Source organism: Balaenoptera ricei, chromosome 6 (assembly GCF_028023285.1).
Source record: "Balaenoptera ricei isolate mBalRic1 chromosome 6, mBalRic1.hap2, whole genome shotgun sequence".
Classification (NCBI taxonomy): domain Eukaryota; kingdom Metazoa; phylum Chordata; class Mammalia; order Artiodactyla; family Balaenopteridae; genus Balaenoptera; species Balaenoptera ricei.
Genome location: NC_082644.1, coordinates 80,078,707 through 80,097,828, shown reverse-complemented (window position 1 = coordinate 80,097,828; position 19,122 = coordinate 80,078,707). Strand labels below are relative to the sequence as shown.

General features: G+C 34.9%; 1 protein-coding gene across 5 annotated transcripts in view; it reads right to left on the bottom strand.

Annotated features, from left to right (window-relative positions):
* Positions 1 to 19,122, bottom strand: part of VPS13A (vacuolar protein sorting 13 homolog A) — a 258,210-nt gene that overhangs the window by 158,885 nt on the left and 80,203 nt on the right. For all 5 annotated transcript variants that reach the window (XR_009503701.1, XM_059924955.1, XM_059924956.1 and 2 more), the window contains one exon: positions 10,710 to 10,848. Coding sequence is in view for 4 of the 5 variants with exons in the window: in XM_059924955.1 (XP_059780938.1) it covers positions 10,710 to 10,848 (139 nt within the window). In the remaining variant the exon portion in view is untranslated. The remainder of the gene's footprint in view (positions 1 to 10,709; positions 10,849 to 19,122) is intronic.

The window sequence follows — 19,122 nt, the reverse complement described above, 5'->3', positions numbered from 1 at the left end:
TTAAAGTTATGTGAATTTTACCTCAATTTAAAATTTTAAACAATTAGAAAATAGAATTCTACAGAAAGAAAAAAGAAAGCCAGAGTGACCATATTAATATCAGATACAATAGACTTCAGAAAAAGGAATATCACTAAGAATAGTAAGAGATATTACAAAGTAAAAAAGGATTAGCAAGGCAAAGTAACAATCCTAAACACATACATACTCAACAAAAAAAGCTTTAAAATACATAAAGTAAAAACTGGCAAAAATGAAAGGCGAGTGGAAAAATCCACAACTATAATTGGAGACATCAATATTCCTCTCTCATTAACTGACAAACAGTAAGTCAATAAGATACAGAAGACCGAAACAACACTACCAATCTAATTATACTAAGTGACATTTATAGAACACTTAACCCAGCAACAACAAAATACATTCTTTTCAAATGCACATGGAATATTCACCAAGACAGACCATTTTATGGTCCAAAGGTCAGGTTTTTCCATTTTTAAATTTATATTTTAGTTTTATATTTTTTAATGTAAAAGATCAGAAATCCCATCTCTATTCCTGGCTTCTGCTGAGATGATGGATTGAATCTATGAGTCAAAACCTTAGTCTTTTTATCAAATGCTTGTGCAGTAACACCCTGCTGTTCTCTCCATTAACACACTTTCTCATTTTTTGCAATATGGATAGGCTGAGCATTTTCCAAATCTGTAAGTTCTGGTTCCTTTTTGCTTAACAATTTCTTCTTCAAAATGTATCCCTCCTTTCCCATTTTACTATTAGCAATTAGAAAAAACAAGACCGTGTCTTCAACATTCTGTTTAGAAACCTCCTCAATTAAATATCCATGTTCATCACTTGTAAGACCTACTTGCCACAAAATATTAGAAAGCATTTCAGTCAAATTCTTTGCTACTTTATAGCAAGGATCACCTTGCCTCAAAACTCTTCCAGCCTCTACCCATTATCCAATTCTAAAGCCACTACCCCATATTTAAATATGTTACAGGAATTCCTCACTTTCTGGTACCAAAATCTGTATTGGTTTGCTAGGGCTGCCATAACAAAAGGCCACAGACTGGGAGGCTTAAACAACAGAAATTTATTTTCTCACAGTTCTAGAGGCTAAAAAGTCCAAAATAAAAGGTGCAGACATGACTGGTTTAACCTGAGGCTCTCACATAGGCTTGCAGATATCCACCTTTTTGCTCTGCCCTCACATGGTCTTTCCTTTGTGCATATGCATTTCTCCTGTCTTTTTCTGTGTCCAAATTTCCTATTTATAAAGATGCCAGTCAGACTGGATAAGGGCCTATTCTAACGGCCTCATATTAAGTTAATCACCTCTTTAAAGGCCCCATCTCCAAATACAGTCATTAAGCTTTCAACATATGGACTTTGGGAGGACACAAGTCAGTCCATAACAATAGCAGAATATGTGTAGCAAAAGTATGCTTAAACTATAAAACAAAGATAAAAAACTTTAAAAGACCTAAATAAATGAAGAGATACATCATATTAGTGAACTGAAAAATTCAATACAGTTAAAATGTCAATTCTCCCCAAATCTATAATATAATCCCAATCAAAATCCAAGCAGAATTTTCTTATAAAAATTGAAGAGGTGATTCATAAATTTACAGAGAACGCAAAAAATTAGTCAAAACCATTTTAGAAAAGCAAACAAGTTGGAGGTCACGTCCTACCTGGTTACAAAAGACTTACCATTTACAATTGTATCAAAAAGAATAAAATACCTAGAAATAAACTTAACCAAGGAGGTGAACGACCTGTACACTGAAAACTATAAGACACTAATGAAAGAAACTGAAGAGGACACAAATACACGGAAAGATAGTCAGTGCTCATGGATTGGAATAATTAATACTATGAAAATGCCCATACTACCCAAAGCAACATGCAGATTCAATGCAATTCCCACCAATATTCCAATGACATTTTTCACAGAAATAGAAAAAACAATCCTAAAGTTTGTATGGAACCACAAGAGACCCCAAACAGCCAAAGCAATCTTGGGAAAGAACAAAGTTGGAGGCATCATGCTCTCTGATTTCTAACTATGTTACAAAGCTATACTAATCAAGATAGTATGGTACTGGCATAAAAACAGACACATACGTCAGTGGAACAGGATAGAGAGCCCAGAAATAAACCCACACACCTATGGTCACTTAATTTTTGACAAAGGAGCCAGGAATATACATTGAGGAAATGATAGTCTCTTCAATGAATGGTGCTGGTAAAGCTGAACAGCCACATCAGAAGAATGAAAATGGACTACTACCTTACACCATAAACAGAAATTAACTCATAATGGATTAAAGATGTGAATGTAAGACCTGAAACTATAAAACTCTTGGAAGAAAACATAGGTGGTAAGCTCCATGACACAGGTTTTGGAGATGATTTTTTTGATTTGGCACCAAAAGCAAAGGCAATAAAAGCAAAAATGAACAAAAAGGCCTACATTGAGCTAAAAAGCTTCCACTCCTACACTGTTGGTGGGAATGCAAATTGGTGCAGCCACTATGGAAAACAGTATGAAGATTCCTCAAAAAACTAAAAATAGAGTTATCATATGATCCAGCAATCCCACTCCTGGGCATATACCCAGACAAAACTATAATTTGAAAAGGTACAGGCACCCCTATGTTCACAAAAGCACTGTTTACAACAGCCAAGACATGAAAACAACTTAAATGTCTATCAACATATGAACGGATAAAGAAGATGTGGATATATATACAATGCAATATTACTCGGCCATAAAAAAGAATGAAATAATGCCATTTGCAGCAATATGGATGGACCAAGAAATGATCATACCAAGTAAACTAAGTCAGAGAAAGACAAATATCACATGATATCACATAAGTGGAATCTCAAATATGACACAAATGAACATATCTATGAAACAAATCAGACTCACAGATATAGAGAATAGATTTGTGGTTGCCAAGGGGGAGGGGGTGGGTGAGGGAAGGATTGAGAGTTTGGGATTAGCAGATGCAAACTATTATATATAGGATGGATAAACAACAAGGTCCTACTGGGAACTATATGCAATATACTGTGGTAAACCATAATGGAAAAGAATATGAAAAAGAATATATGTATGTATAACTGAACCTCTCTGCTGTACAGCAGAAATTAACACAACATTGTAAATCAACTATACTTCAACAAAAATTTTAAAAACAAATTAATTAATTAATTAATTAAAAGCTTCTGCACAGGAAAGGAAACCATCAACCAAAAATGAAGAGGTAACATACGGAATGGGAGAAAATATTTGCACATCGTATATGTGAGAAAGGGTTAATATCCCAAATACATGAAGAACTCACACAACTCAGCAAAATAATGATAATGATAATAATAATCATTCAATTAAAAACAGGCAGAATAGACATTTTTCCAAAGAAGACATACAGATGGCCAACAAGTACATGAAAAGGAACTCAACTCACTAGTTTTCAGAGAAATGTAAATCAAAACCACAAGGAGGTATCACCTTACACCTATCATCAAATGGCTATCACCAAAAAGATGAGATAACAAGTGATGGCGAGGATGTGGAGAGAAGGGAACTCTTATGCACCACTGCTGGGAGTGTAAACTGCTGCAGCCACTATGGAAAACAGTATGGAGGTTCCACAAAAAAATTAAAACTAGAAACTACCATATGATCCAGCAATCTCACGTCCCTGGTTTATCCCAAAGAAATGAAAACAGGATATTGAATAGGTATCTGCACTCCCATGTACAATGCAGCGTTATTCACAATAGCCAAGATGTGGAAACAACCTAAGTGTCCATCAAACAGATGAATGGATAATGATGTGGTATAGGTATACAATGGAATATCGTTCAGCCATGGGAAAGAAGGAAATCCTGCCATTTGTGACAACATAGATGGACCTTGAGAGCACTATGCTAAGCGAAATAAGCTGGACTGAGAAAAACAAATGCTGCATGGAATCACTTACATGTGGAATCTAAAAGACAAAGAAAGTCAAACTCATAGAAACAGAGAGTAGAAACGTGGTTTCCAGGGGCTGGAGGATGGTGGGGAATATAGGGAGAAGTTGGTAAAAGGGTACAAACTTTCAGCTATAAGATAAATAAGGTCTCAGGATCTAGTGTAAAACATAGTGACTACAGTTGACAACACTATGTTGTGTAATTGAAATTTGCTCATCAAATGAAATGGTGAAATGTTCACACCAAAACAAACAAACAAACAAAAAGATAACTATGTGAGGTATTGGGATGTGTTAGTTAACTAGATAGGGGAAATCCTTTCACAATGTATACATATATCAAATCACCACAGTGTACATGTTAAATACTTTACGGTTTTATTTGTCAATTATACCTCAATAAAGCTGAAATGAAATTTTTTTAAAACATCTATTGCAGAAAGTGAAAAAGAACATCCAGCTTCAAAAGATATTCAGGGGTTAAAAGTTTGTGTCTGAAACTTTGTTTTTGAGACAAGCCAAACAAGCATTCATGTAGGGGCAATTCTTTGTTTAAAAATTTTTTTTTGATCTGACCTGTAAAACCACTTCAAGTTAAATCAAAACTTTTACTTAAGATCTACTGTTTGGTACTGAACCTTCTTAGGAAACTTGGAAAAAAGAGAAAGCAGAGTACCTTCAGATTAGGCAGGCATCTATACAGAAACCAGCATGATAATAGCAGGAAGAACATCAGCTGTAGATTTGTTTTAAAAAGGGAGGAAAGAAAAAAGAAACCTGAATTCAAATTTGGCTCAGTAAGCTATTTACAAACTATATGATCTTAGGCATAATATTTAACCTCTTAAAAGAGTCTATTTTCCTGGGCAAAATAATGACTGTAACATCTAACTTGCTGAATTGTGATAAGGATTAAAGATAAAATATGCAAAAATCTAGAGTATATAAATAATTGATACCATTAGAGAAAAATCCTTTGCCAAATGTGTGGCCAGGCACATAATAGATACTCAGTAAAAGGAGATATATTAAATAGTTATTCTCTGCCTAATTTTATATATGCATTTGATTTTAAAAAGGGACATGATCTAGTACAGATCATGTGCCTGAGACTCTCTTGATACACAGGAGAGATTAAGCCCAGAGAGGAAGGAAGAGTCCTCTCAGGCACTGCTGATAACTAAGGGAGAAATAAACAGTCACACAGTACTTTTTCTAAAACTTAAAGAAAGCTTAAGAAGAAAAATAAATAAATAAAAGTATAAAAGGCAATATACCTCTAAAAGGACTTAGAGGTGCTCTCAGCATAGCATAAAGCTGGTGGGAGAAGCAGACTCAAGATTGTCACAGAAATTCTCCTTAACATCTTGAAGAAGAGGATTAAATAAAGACTTACCATGTATATAGAAATAAAATAGTATGCTATCAGTGAAAGTATAGACACAGATCAAAGGAGGAGACACAAAAATCTTTGGAGAAGAACAGAGTCAGAAACAGACTCAACCCAACGGAGAAGGACAGTCTTTTCAACAAGTGAAACGGAAATAGCCACTATTACAAATGTAAAGACAGAATGATCACTCATCAGGTACACCATTTTAAAACATTAACACAAAAAGTTTGACAGAACTTAATATAAAACCTAAAACTAGAAAATTTCTAGAATCAAACACAGGAGAAAATCTTTCTGACCTCGTGTTTGGCAAAGACTTCAGAGATATGACATAAAAAGCTTCATCCATAAGAGAAAATACTGATAAACTGGATTTCATCAAAACTTAAAACCTCTGCTCTTCAAAAAGACTGTTAAGAAAATAAAAATCTCAGCAGAAGCAAGAACTACCATCCTGCAGCCTGTGGAACAACAACCACATTCACACAAAGAGAGACAAGATGAAAAGGAAGAGGGCTATGTACGAGATGAAGGAACAAGATAAAACCCCAGAAAAACAACTAAATGAAATGGAGATAGGCAATCTTCCAGAAAGAGAATTCAGAATAATCATAGTGAAGATGATCCAGGACCTCGGAAAAAGAATGGAGGCAAAGATCGAGAAGATGCAAGAAATGTTTAACAAAGATCTAGAGGAATTAAAGAACAAACAAACAGAGATGAACAATACAATAAGTGAAATGAAAAATACACTAGAAAGAATCAATAGCAGAATAACTGAGGCAGAAGAATGGATAAGTGACCTGAAAGACAGAATGGTGGAATTCACTGCTGCAGAACAGAATAAAGAAAAAGAATGAAAAGAAATGAAGACAGCCTAAGAGACCTCTGGGACAACATTAAACGCAACAACATTCGCATTATAGGGTCCCAGAAGGAGAAGAGAGAGAGAAAGGACCCGAGAAAATATCTGAAGAGATTATAGTCAAAAACTTCCCTAACATGGGAAGGGAAATAGCCACCCAAGTCCAGGAAGCACAGAGAGTCGCAGGGAGGATAAACCCAAAGAGAAACACGCCGAGACACATAGTAATCAAATTGGCAAAAATTAAAGACAAAGAAAAATTACTGAAAGCAGCAAGGGAAAAACGACAAATAACATACAAGGGAACTCCCATAAGGTTAACAGCTGATTTCTCAGCAGAATCTCTACAAGCCAGAAGGGAGGGGCATGATATACTTAAAGTGATGAAAGGTAAGAACCTACAACCAAGATTACTTTACCCAGCAAAGATCTCATTCAGATTTGACAGAGAAATCAAAAGCTTTACACACAAGGAAAAGCTAAGAGAATTCAGCACCACCAAACCATCTCTACAACAACTGCTAAAGGAACTTCTCTAAGTGGGAAACACAAGAGAAGAAAATGACCTACAAAAACAAACCCAAAACAATAAAGAAAATGGTCATAGGAACACACATATCGATAATTACCTTAAACGTGAATGAATTAAATGCTCCAACCAAAAGACACAGGCTTGCTGAATGGATACAAAAACAAGACCCATATATATGCTGTCTACAAGAGACCCACTTCAGACCTAGGGACACATACAGTCTGAAAGTGAGGGGATGAAAAAAGATATTCCATGCAAATGGAACACAAAAGAAAGCTGGAGTAGCAATACTCATATCAGATAAAACAGACTTTAAAATAAAGAATGTTACAAGAGACAAGGAAGGACACTACATAATGATCAAGGGATCAATCCAAGAAGAAGATATAACAATTATAAATATATATGCACCCATCATACAACCACCTCAATACATAAGGCAATGCCTAACAGCTCTAAAAGAGGAAATCGACAGTAACACAATAATAGTGGGGGACTTTAACACCTCACTTACAACAATGGACAGATCATCCAAACAGAATTAATACGGAAACACAAGCTTTAAGTGACACAACAGACCAGATCAATTTAATTGATGTTTATAGGACATTCCATCCAAAACAGCAGATTACACTTTCTTCTCAAGCGTGCACGGAACATTCTCCAGGATAGATCACATCTTGGGTCACAAATGAAGCCTCAGTAAATTTAAGAAAACTGAAATCATATCAAGCATCTTTTCTGAGCACAACGCTATGAGATTAGAAATCAATTACAGGGGAAAAAAACGTAAAAAACACAAACACAAGGAGGCTAAAAAATACGTTACTAAATAACAAAGAGATCACTGAAGATATTAAAGAGGAAATCAAAAAATACCTAGAGACAAATTACAATGAAAACACGATGATCCAAAACCTAGGGGATGCAGCAAAAGCAGTTATAAGAGGGAAGTTTATAGCTATACAAGCCTACATCAAGAAACAAGAAAAATCTCAAATTAACAATCTAACCTTACACCTAAAGGAACTAGAGAAAGAAGAACAAATAAAACCCAAAGTTAGCAGAAGGAAAGAAATCATAAAGATCAGAGCAGAAATAAATGAAACAGAAACAAAGAAAACAATAGCAAATATCAATAAAACAAAAAGCTGGTTCTTTGAGAAGATAAACAAAATTGATAAACCATTAGCCAGACTCATCAAGAAAGAGAGGGAGAGGACTCAAATCCATAAAATTAGAAATGAAAAGGAGAAGTTACAACAGACACCAAAGAAATACAAACCGTCCTTAGAGACTGCTACAAGCAACTCTATGCCAATAAAATAGACAACCTGGAAGAAATGGACAAATTCTTAGAAAGGTATAACCTTCCAAGACTAAACCAGAAAGAAATAGAAAATATGAACAGACCAATCACAAGTAATGAAATTGAAACTGTGATTAAAAATCTTCCAACAAAAGTCCAGGACCAGATGGCTTCACAGATGAATTCTATCAAACATTTAGAGAAGAGCTAACACCCATCCTTCTAAAACTCTTCCAAAAAATTGCAGAGGAAGGAACACTCCCAAACCCATTCTATGAGGCCACCATCACCCTGATACCAAAACCAGACCAAAATACTACAAAAAAAGAAAATTACAGACCAATATCACTGATGAATATAGATGCAAAAATCCTCAACAAAATACTAGCAAACAGAATCCAACAACACATTAAAAGGATCATACACCATGATCAAGTAGAATTTATCCCAGAGATGCAAGGATTCTTCAATATACGCAAATCAATGTGTGTATAAAATGGATAACTAATAAGAAAAAATAAATATTTTTTTAAAAAGAAAATAAAAATCTCAACAGACTATGAGAAAATATTGTAAAACACTCAAGTGTTCAATGTAGTGGCACAACATGTCAGCAACTTACTCTCAAATGCTTTGAGGAAAAAAGTTCTTTGCACTATTTTTACAACATTTCTGTAAGTTTAAAATTATTTCAAAAGAAAAGTTAAACAAGAAAATAGAAATCAGAATTTAAAAAAGAGAAAAACATGAATGGATATTTTATTTTGAAATTGTCTTGATAAGAGGTACAAAACACAGAAGTCAGGAAGGAAAAAATCGAGTAATTTTGATTATGCAAAAAGTAAAAGCTTCGGCATGGCAAAAATAAATGTACCAAATAAAAAAACAAATTGGGGGGAAAGTATCTGTAATAACAAACAATGATAATTTCCTTAATTGGAAAACCATAACCCAATAAAAGACATAAACAGCAGTTTTCAAAAGCAGAAATTCAAATAACCAATAAATTTAGGAAAGTAAGTCCTATCTTACTCATAAAGAAATGTAAACCAAAACCAGAAGATAAAATTTTCATTTAATAGAATAAGTTTTAACATTCGTTAATACTCAAGACTAATGAGAACAGGGAAACAGAGAAACAACATTTACTGTTTGTGGGACTAAATATTAGTACTCAACTGAGAAAGGAAATTTGGCCAAGTTCATTGAAATATAAAATGCACATTTTGGTTGTTACCAGGTCCTGGTTATTGTAAACAGTGCTGCAATAAACATTGGGGTACATGTGTCCCTTTGAATTACGGTTTTCTCAGGGTATATGCCCAGTAGTGGGACTGCTGAGTTATATGGTAGTTCTATTTTTAGTTTTTTAAGGAACCTCCATACTGTTCTCCATAGTGGTTGTACCAATTTTCATTCCCACTGACAGTGAAGGAGAGTTCCCATCTGTAGAGATGTGGATGGACCTGGAGTCTCATACACAGTGAAATAAGCCAGAAAGAAAAAAACCAAATATCATATATTAACGCATATATATGTACTCTAGAAAAATGGTACAGATGAACCTATTTGCAGGGCAGGAATAGAGACACAGATGTAGGGAACGGACAAGGGGACACAGTGGGGGAAGGAGAGGGTGGGATGAATTGGGAGATTAGGAATGACATATATGCACTACCACGTGTAAAACAGATAGCTAGTGGAAACATGCTATAAAGCACAGAAGCTCAGCTCGGTGCTCTGTCACGACCATCTTAGATGGGTGGAACGGGGGTGGGGGTGGAAGGGAGGTCCAAGAGGTAGGGGATAGATGTGTACACATAGCTGACTCACTTCATTGTACAGCAGAAACTAACTAACACAACATTGTAAAGCAATTATACTCCAATAAAAAAAAATTTGAAAAAAATTAAATTCACATATTTTACTCAACAATACCACTACTAGAAATGTATGCAATGGATAAAAATATACTCAAATATATGTAACGAGGAAGTTCAAAGCAGTGTTTTTTCTTTATAACTAAAAATAGTCATAACAATATGAACACTGATCAGAAGAAGATGCCTTTACATCAGGCAAAGGATGGTACACTCACACAATTCAATACTGTATCACCGTAAGAAAGAAAAAGGCAGATCTGTATGTGCTTAATAGGTAAACAGCTCTAAGGTACATAACATATATGATAATAATGGTGAAAAAAATACCGATTCAAAACCATAAGTATAATGATCCCATTTATGAAAATTTTAGGAACATAAGAATATATATAAACACATACATACATATACACACAGAGACATGCATGTCTGTATGTGTGTGTATTAGTATATGCTATAAACATTTTCAAAAAACTAGAGAAGCAGTAGTTAACCACTGAGGAGAGGGACTGGAAAAGTGAAGAAAGGTAGACTTATTATTTCATTCTTTTGTTTACCATTTTCACCTTTTACTATTTCATCATTCTGTCTTTCAATATGTAATTTTAAAAGTCTATTCACAATGAATTCAATTGTTTTACCCAAAATTTCTGTGGCTGTTACAAATATTGTTTGTGGAATTTTCTTTTTTAATTCGTGCTTTCAATAATTTTGAAAATACATTACCTGAAATGGTTTGACAGGGACATTTACTTCAGTTGCAGGTGGGGGTTTTGGGATGCTTTCAATCAATTCCAAAATCCCTTGCAGTTTTTTATCTGAGATTTGTAAAGAAACCAGTGGTAAGTTTCCAAAAATCTTGAATCTGTTTCAAAAAGACAGAAATCATTATAAAAAGATGACTGTTCATCTTAAATTATCTAAGAATAATAAAATGTGATTTTAAGTACTAAATATTATCTACACAGTCCATGGGACAAATTATCTCACAATCTACAGTCAAATTCCCATCATTTTACCTTATTAACCAATCTCATTAGCTGAACTAACATCATTATTTTTCAAAGGCTTATTTTCTATTGTTATTATGTTTACTATCCCTCTACTATTTTGCCAATGCCAGTTGACAATTACTATTTATGAAGTGTTTATTACAGACAGGCATTAAGGAAAGCACTTGATATGCATTATCATAAATAATTCTCACACCTATGAGGCAGACAACCTATTTCTGCTTGCTGTTTCTTATAAGTTCCCATATGTACATGGTTCCTATCAGGAAACTAAGGTTGGCAAGTACAAATAACTTGTCCGAGAGATTATATATTTAAAACCAGGTTTAAAAATCAGATCTGAAAGAAAAATCACACTCATATAAGTAGATGAATGTAACAAAATCCAACACCCATTCACCATAAGAACTCACAGTAAACTAGAACAAAGAAGAACTACCTCAACTTGATGACGAATATCTTTGAAAAACTTACAACTAACATCATACTTAATAGTGAGAAACTCAATATTTTCCCACTAAGATTAGGGACAAAACAAAGATTTCCCTCTCACCACTCCATTTCAACATCACACTGAAAGTCCTTAAATGCAGTAAGCCAAGAAAAGAAAATAAAAAGCATACAGATTGGTAAAGAAGACATAAAACTTTCTTTGTCCACAGACGACATGATCATCTATGTAAATTATCTAGAAAAAAATTCCTGAAACTAATAAGCCAAAACAGCAAAGCTGTAGGATATGAGGTTAATATGTAATAGTGAATTACTTTCTTATATACCAACAATGGACAAGTATAATCTAAAATTAAAAATATAATACCATTTACATTAGCACCCCAAGAAAGTAATACTTAGGTATAAATCTAACAAAATAAATACAAGATCTATATGAGGAAAACCGTAAAACTCTGATAATAAAGAACTAAATAAATGAAGAAATATTCCACATTCAAGGGTAGGAAGATTCAATCTGTCAAGATGTCAGTTCATCCCAAACTGATCTATATAGATTCAGTGCAATCACAATCAAAATCCCATCAAGTTATTTAATGGATATTGACAAACTGATTCTAAAGTTTAAACGGAGGGGCAGAAGACCCAGAATAGCCAACATAATACTGAAGAAGAGCAAGGTTGGAGGGTTGATATTCCCTGACTCAAGACCTACTGTAAAGCTACACTAAGCAAGATGCTGTGCTATTGGCAAAAGAATAGACAAACAGATCAATGGAAGAGAACAATGGAATAGAATAGAGAGTGCAGATATAGACCTCCATAAATATAGTCTACTGAATCGCTTACAAAGGACTTAAGGCAAAATAATGGAGCAAAGACATTCTCTTCAACAAATGGTGCTGTAATAAATGAATATCCACATGCAAAAATTAATTCAGACAGGCCTTACACCCTTCACAAAAGCTAATACAAAGTGGATCACAGACCTAAATTTAAAATGCAATACTATAAAACTCCAAAAAGATAAATCAAAGAAAATCTAGATGACCTTTTTAGATACTTTTTAGATGATCACTTTTTAGATACAACACAAAGGCACAATTTATGAAAAAAATAATTGATAAACTGGATTTGATTAAAATTTAAAACTTCTGGGACTTCCCTGGCAGTCCAGTGGTTAAGACACCACGCTTCCACTGCAAAGGGCACAGGTTTGATCCCTGGTCAGGGAACTAAGATCCCACATGCCGGGGCCAAAAAAAATTAAAAACTTCTGCTCTACAAAAGACAATGACAAGAGAATTAGAAGACAAGCCACAGAGTGGGAGAAAATATTTGCAAAAGATAGAACTCATACAGAACTATTATCCAAAAAGTTCAAAAAAATTTTTTTTAAATTTATTTGCTTATACAACAGGTTCTTATTAGTTACCCATTTTATACACATCAGTGTATACATGTCACTCCCAATTTCCCAATTCATCCCACCACCACCCGCACCCCCCGCCACTTTCTCCCTTTGGTGTCCATATGTTTGTTCTCTACATCTGTGTCTCTACTTCAGCCCTGCAAACCGGTTCATCTGTACCATTCTTCTAGGTTCCACATATATGCGCTAATATACGATATTTGTTTTTCTCTTTCTGACTTACTTCACTCTGTATGACAGTCTCTAGATCCATCCACGTCTCTACAAATGACCCAATTTCATTCCTTTTAATGGCAGAGTAATATTCCATTGTATATATGTACCACATCTTCTTTATCCAATTGTCTGTCCATGGCCATTTAGCTTGCTGCCATGACCTGGCTATTGTAAATAGTGCTGCAATGAACATTGGGGTGCATGTATCTTTCTGAATTATGGTTTTCTCTGGGTATATGCCCAGTAGTGGGATTGCTGGGTCATATGGTAATTCTATTTTTAGTTTTTTAAGGAACCTCCATACTGTCCTCCATAGTGGCTGTATCAATTTACATTCCCACCAACAGTGCAAGAGGGTTCCCGTTTCTCCACACCCTCTCCAGCATTTGTTGTTTGTAGATTTTCTGATGATGCCCATTCTAACTGGTGTGAGGAGATATCTCATTGTAGTTTTGATTTGCATTTCTCTAATAATTAGTGATGTTGAGCAGCTTTTCATGTGCTTCTTAGCCATCTGTATGTCTTCTTTGGAGAAATGTCTATTTAGGTCTTCTGCCCATTTATGGATTGGGTTGTTTTTTAATATTGAGCTGAATGAGCTGTTTATATATTTTGGAGATTAATCCTTTGTCGGTTGATTTATTTGCAAATATTTTCTCGCACTCTGAGGGTTGTCTTTTCGTCTTCTTTATGGTGTCCTCTGCTGTGCAAAAGCTTTTAAGTATCATTAGGTCCCATTTGTTTCTTTTTGGTTTTATTTCCTTTACTCTAGGAGGTGGATCAAAAAAGATCTTGCTGTGATTTATGTCAAAGAGTGTTCTTCCTATTTTTTCCTCCAAGAGTTTTATAATGTCCAGTCTTACATTTAGGTCTCTAAGCCATTTTGAGTTTATTTTTGTGTATGGTGTTAGGGAGTGTTCTAATTTCATTCTTTTACATGTATCTGTCCAGTATTCCCAGCACCACTTATTGAAGAGACTGTCTTTTCTCCACTGTATATCCTTGCCTCCTTTGTCATAGATTAGTTGACCATAAGGGCGTGGGTTTATCTCTGGGCTTTCTATCCTGTTCCATTGATCTATATTTCTGTTTTTGTGCCAGTACCGTATTGTCTTGATTACCGTAGCTTTGTAGTATAGTCTGATGTCAGGGAGTCTGATTCCTCCAGCTTCGTTTTTTTCCCTCAAGACTGCTTTGGCTATTCAGGGTTTTTTTGTGTCTCCATACAAATTTCAATATTTTTTGTTCTAGTCCTGGAAAAAAATGCCATTGGTAATTTGATATGGATTGCATTGAGTCTGTAGATTACTTTAGGTAGTATAGTCATTTTCACAATATTGATTCTTCCAATCCAAGAACATGGTATATCCCTCCAACTGTTTGAATCATCTTTAATTTCTTTCATCAGTGTCTTATAATTTTCTGCATACAGGTTTTTTGTCTCCCTAGGTAGGTTTATTCCTAGGTATTTTATTCTTTTTTTTGCAATGGTAAATGGGAGTGTTTCCTGAATTTCTCTTTCAGATTTGTCATCATTTGTGTATAGGAATGCAAGAGATTTCTGTGCATTAATTTTGTATCCTGCAACATTACCAAATTAATTGATTAGCTCTAGTAGTTTTCTGGTGGCATCTTTAGGATTCTCTATGTATAGTATCATGTCATCTGCAAACAGTGACAGTTTTACTTCTTCTTTTCTAATTTGTATTCCTTTTATTTCTTTTTCTTCTCTGATTGCCATGGCTAGGACTTCCAAAACTATGTTGAATAATAGTGGTGAGAGTGGACATCCTTGTCTCGTTCCTGATCTTAGAGGAAATGCTTTCAGTTTTTCACCATTGAGAATGATGCTTGATGTGGTTTTGTCATATATGGCCTTTATTATGTTGAGGTAGGTTCCTTCTATGCCCACTTTCTGAAGAGTTTTTATCATAAATGGGTGTTGAATTTTGTCAAAAGCTTTCTCTGCATCTACTGAGATGATCATATGGTTTTTATTCTTCCATTTGTTAATATGGTGTATCACATTGATTGATTTGCATATACTGAAGAATCCTTGCATCTCTGGGATAAATCCCACTTGATCATGGTGTGTGATCCTTTTAATGTGTTGTTGGATTCTGTTTGCTAGTATTTTGTTGAGGATTTTTGCATCTATATTCATCAGTGATATTGGTCTGTACTTTTCTTTTTTTCTAGGATCTCTGTCTGCTTTTTGGTATCAGGGTGATGGTGGCCTCATAGAATGAGTTTGGGAGTGTTCTTTCCTCTGCAATTTTTTGGAAGCATTTAGAAGGATGGGTGTTAGCTCTTCTCTAAATGGTTGATAGAATTCACCTGTGAAGCCATCTGGTCCTGGGCTTTTGTTTGTTGGAAGATTTTTAATCACAGTTTCAATTTCATTACTTGTGATTGGTCTGTTCATATTTTCTATTTCTTTCTGGTTCAGTCTTGGAAGGTTATACCTTTCTAAGAATTTATCCATTTCTTCCAGGTTGTCCATTTTATTGGCAGAGTTGCTTGTAGTAGTCTCTTAGGATGCTTTGTATTTCTGCAGTGTCTGTTGTAACTTCTCCTTTTTCATTTCTAATTTTATTGATTTGAGTCCTCTCCCTCTTTTTCTTGATGAGTCTGGCTAAGGGTTTATCAATTTTGTTTTATCTTCTCAAAGAACCAGCTTTTAGTTTTATTGATCTTTGCTAATTGTTTTCTTTGTTTCTATTTCGTTTATTTCTGCTCTGATCTTTATGATTTCTTTCCTTCTGCTAACTTTGGATTTTGTTTGTTCTTCTTTCTCTAGTTCCTTTAGGCGTAAGGTTTGATTGTTTATTTGAGATTTTCCTTGTTTCTTTTGGTAGACTTGCATTGCTATAAACTTCCCTGTTAGAACTGCTTTTGCTGCATCCCATAGGTTTTGGATCATCGTGTTTTCATTGTAATTTGTCTCTAGGTATTTTTTGATTTCCTCTTTGATTTCTGCAGTGATCTCTTGGTTATCTAGTAACGTATTCTTTAGCCTCCATGTGTTTGTGTTTTTTACGTTTTTTCCCCTGTAATTGATTTCTAATCTCATAGTGTTGTGGTCAGAAAAGATGCTTGATATGATTTCAATTTTCTTAAATTTACTGAGGCTTGATTTGTGACCCAAGATATGATCTATCCTGGAGAATGTTCCATGCACACTTGAGAAGAAAGTGTAATGTGCTGTTTTTGGATGGAATGTCCTATAAATATCAATTAAATCGATCTGGTCTATTGTGTCATTTAAAGCTTGTGTTTCCTTATTAATTTTCTGTTTGGATGATCTGTCCATCGGTGTAAGTGAGGTGTTAAAGTCCCCCACTATTATGGTGCTATTGTCTATTTCCTCTTTTATAGCTATTAGCAGTTGCCTCATGTATTGAGGTGCTATGTTGGGTGCATATATATTTATAATTGTTATATCTTCTTCTTGGATTGATCCCTTGATCATTATGTAGTGTCCTTCCTTGTCTCTTGTAACATTCTTTATTTTAAAGTCTATTTTATCTGATATGAGTATAGCTACTCCAGCTTTCTTTTGATTTCCATTTGCATGGAATATCTTTTTCCATCCCCTTTCAGTCTGTATGTGTCCCTAGGTCTGAAGTGAGTCTCTTGTAGACAGCATATATATGGGTCTTGTTTTTGTATCCATTCAGCAAGCCTGTGTCTTTTGGTTGGAGCATTAAATCCATTCACGTTTAAGGTAATTATCGGTATGTATGTTCCTATGACCATTTTCTTAATTGTTTTGGGTTTGTTTTTGTAGGTCCTTTTCTTCTCTTGTGTTACCCACTTAGAGAAGTTCCTTCAGCATTTGTTGTAGAGATGGTTTGGTGGTACTGAATTCTCTCAGCTTTTGCTTGTTTGTAAAGCTTTTGATTTCTCCATCGAATCTGAATGACATCCTTGCCAGGTAGAGTAATCTTGGTTGTAGGTCTTCCCTTTCATCACTTTAAATATGTCATGCCACTCCCTTCTGGCTTGTAGAGATTCTGCTGAGAAATCAGCTGTTAACCTTATGGGAGTTCCCTTGTATGTTATTTGTCATTTTTCCCTTGTTGATTTCAATAATTTTTCTTTGTCTTTAATTTTTGTCAGTTTGATTACTATGTGTCTCGGCGTGTTTCTCCTTGGGTTTATCCTGCCTGGGACTCTCTGCGCTTCCTGGACTTGGGTGGCTATTTCCTTTCCCATGTTAGGGAAGATTTTGACTATAATCTCTTCTCATATTTTCTCAGGTCCTTTCTCTCTTCTCTTTCTGGGACCCGTATAATGCGAATGTTGTTGCATTTAATGTTGTCCCAGAGGTCTCTTAGGCTGTAGGCTGTCTTCATTTCTTTTCATTCTTTTTTCTTTATTCTGTTCCATGGCAGTGAATTCCACCATTCTGTCTTCCAGGTCACTTATCCGTTCTTCTGCCTCAGTTATTCTGCTACTGATTCCTTCTAATGTATTTTTCATTTCAGTTATTGTACTGTTCGTCTCTGTTTGTTCTTTAATTCTTCTAGGTGTTCTTTAATTCTTCTAGGTCTTTGTTAAACATTTCTTGCATCTTCTTGACCTTTGCCTCCGTTCTTTTTTTGAGGTCTTGGATCATCTTCACTATCATTATTCTGAATTCTTTTTCTGGAAGGTTGCCTATCTCCATTTCATTTAGTTATTTTTCTCGGGTTTTATCTTGTTCCTTCATCTGGTACATAGCCCTCTGACTTTTCATCTTGTCTATCTTTCTGTGAATGTGGTTTTTGTTCCACAGGCTGCAGGACTGTAGTTCTTCTTGCTTCTGCTGTCTGTGCTCTGGTGGATGAGGCTATCTAAGAGGCTTGTGCAAGTTTCCTGATGGGAGGTACTGTTGGTGGTGGGTAGAGCTCTCAAAGAATACTTAAAGCTCAATAATAAGACAATCTGGTTGAAAAATGGACCAACGATCTTAAGAGACACTTCATCAAAGAAGATACATAGATAGCAAATAAGCAAAGATGTTCCACATTATATATAATCAGAGAAACAAAAATCAAAATAAGAATAATGAGACACTACTACACACCTACTATAATAACCAAAATCAGGAATACTGACAACACCAAATAATGGCAAGGATGTGGAGCAGCAGGAACTCACAATCACTGATGACTGAAATGCAAAAGGGTATAGCCACTTTGGAAGACAGTCTGGAAGTTTGTTACAAAACTAAAGATACTCTTACCATACGACCCAGCAATTGTGCTCCTTGATATTTACCCAAAGGAATTTAAAGTTATGTCCCCACAAACACCTGCACATGGATGTTTATAACAGCTTTACTCATAATTTTATATGAATCAAGTTTATCCACAAAAATTTTATATTCTAATTTTATCGCCAAAACTTGGAAGCAACCAAGATGTTCTGCAGTAGGTAATGGATAAACAAACTGTGATACATCAGATAATGGAATATTATTCAGCACTAAAAAAAAATGAGCTCTCAAGTCATGAAATGACAGGAGAAACCTTAAATGCATATTACTAAGTGAAAGATGTCAATGTGAAAACCTTTCTCTTCTATAATTCCAACTATATGACATTCTGGAAAAGGCAAAACTATGGACACAGTAAAAAGATCAGTGCTTGCTAGGGCTTGAGTGTGATAGGGGAGGGATGAACAGAAGATTTCTAGGGCAGTAAGAATACTCTGTATGATAAACTCTATATGATACTATAATGATGGCTACATATCATGCATTTGTCCAAACCCATTCAAGGTACACCACCAAGAGTGAACCATAATGTAAACTATAGACTTTGGGTAATTATGATGTGTAAATGTCGGTTTATCAATTCTAACAAATGTACCACTAGGTGGGGGATGTTGTTAATGGGAAGGCTATGCATGGGTGGATGCAGGGGGTGTACGGGCAATCTCTGTAGCTTCCTATCAACTTTTTTGTGACACTAAAACTGTTGCAATATGAAGAAAGTCTTTAAAAAGTAATAATAATTTTAAAAGAGACTGACATCAA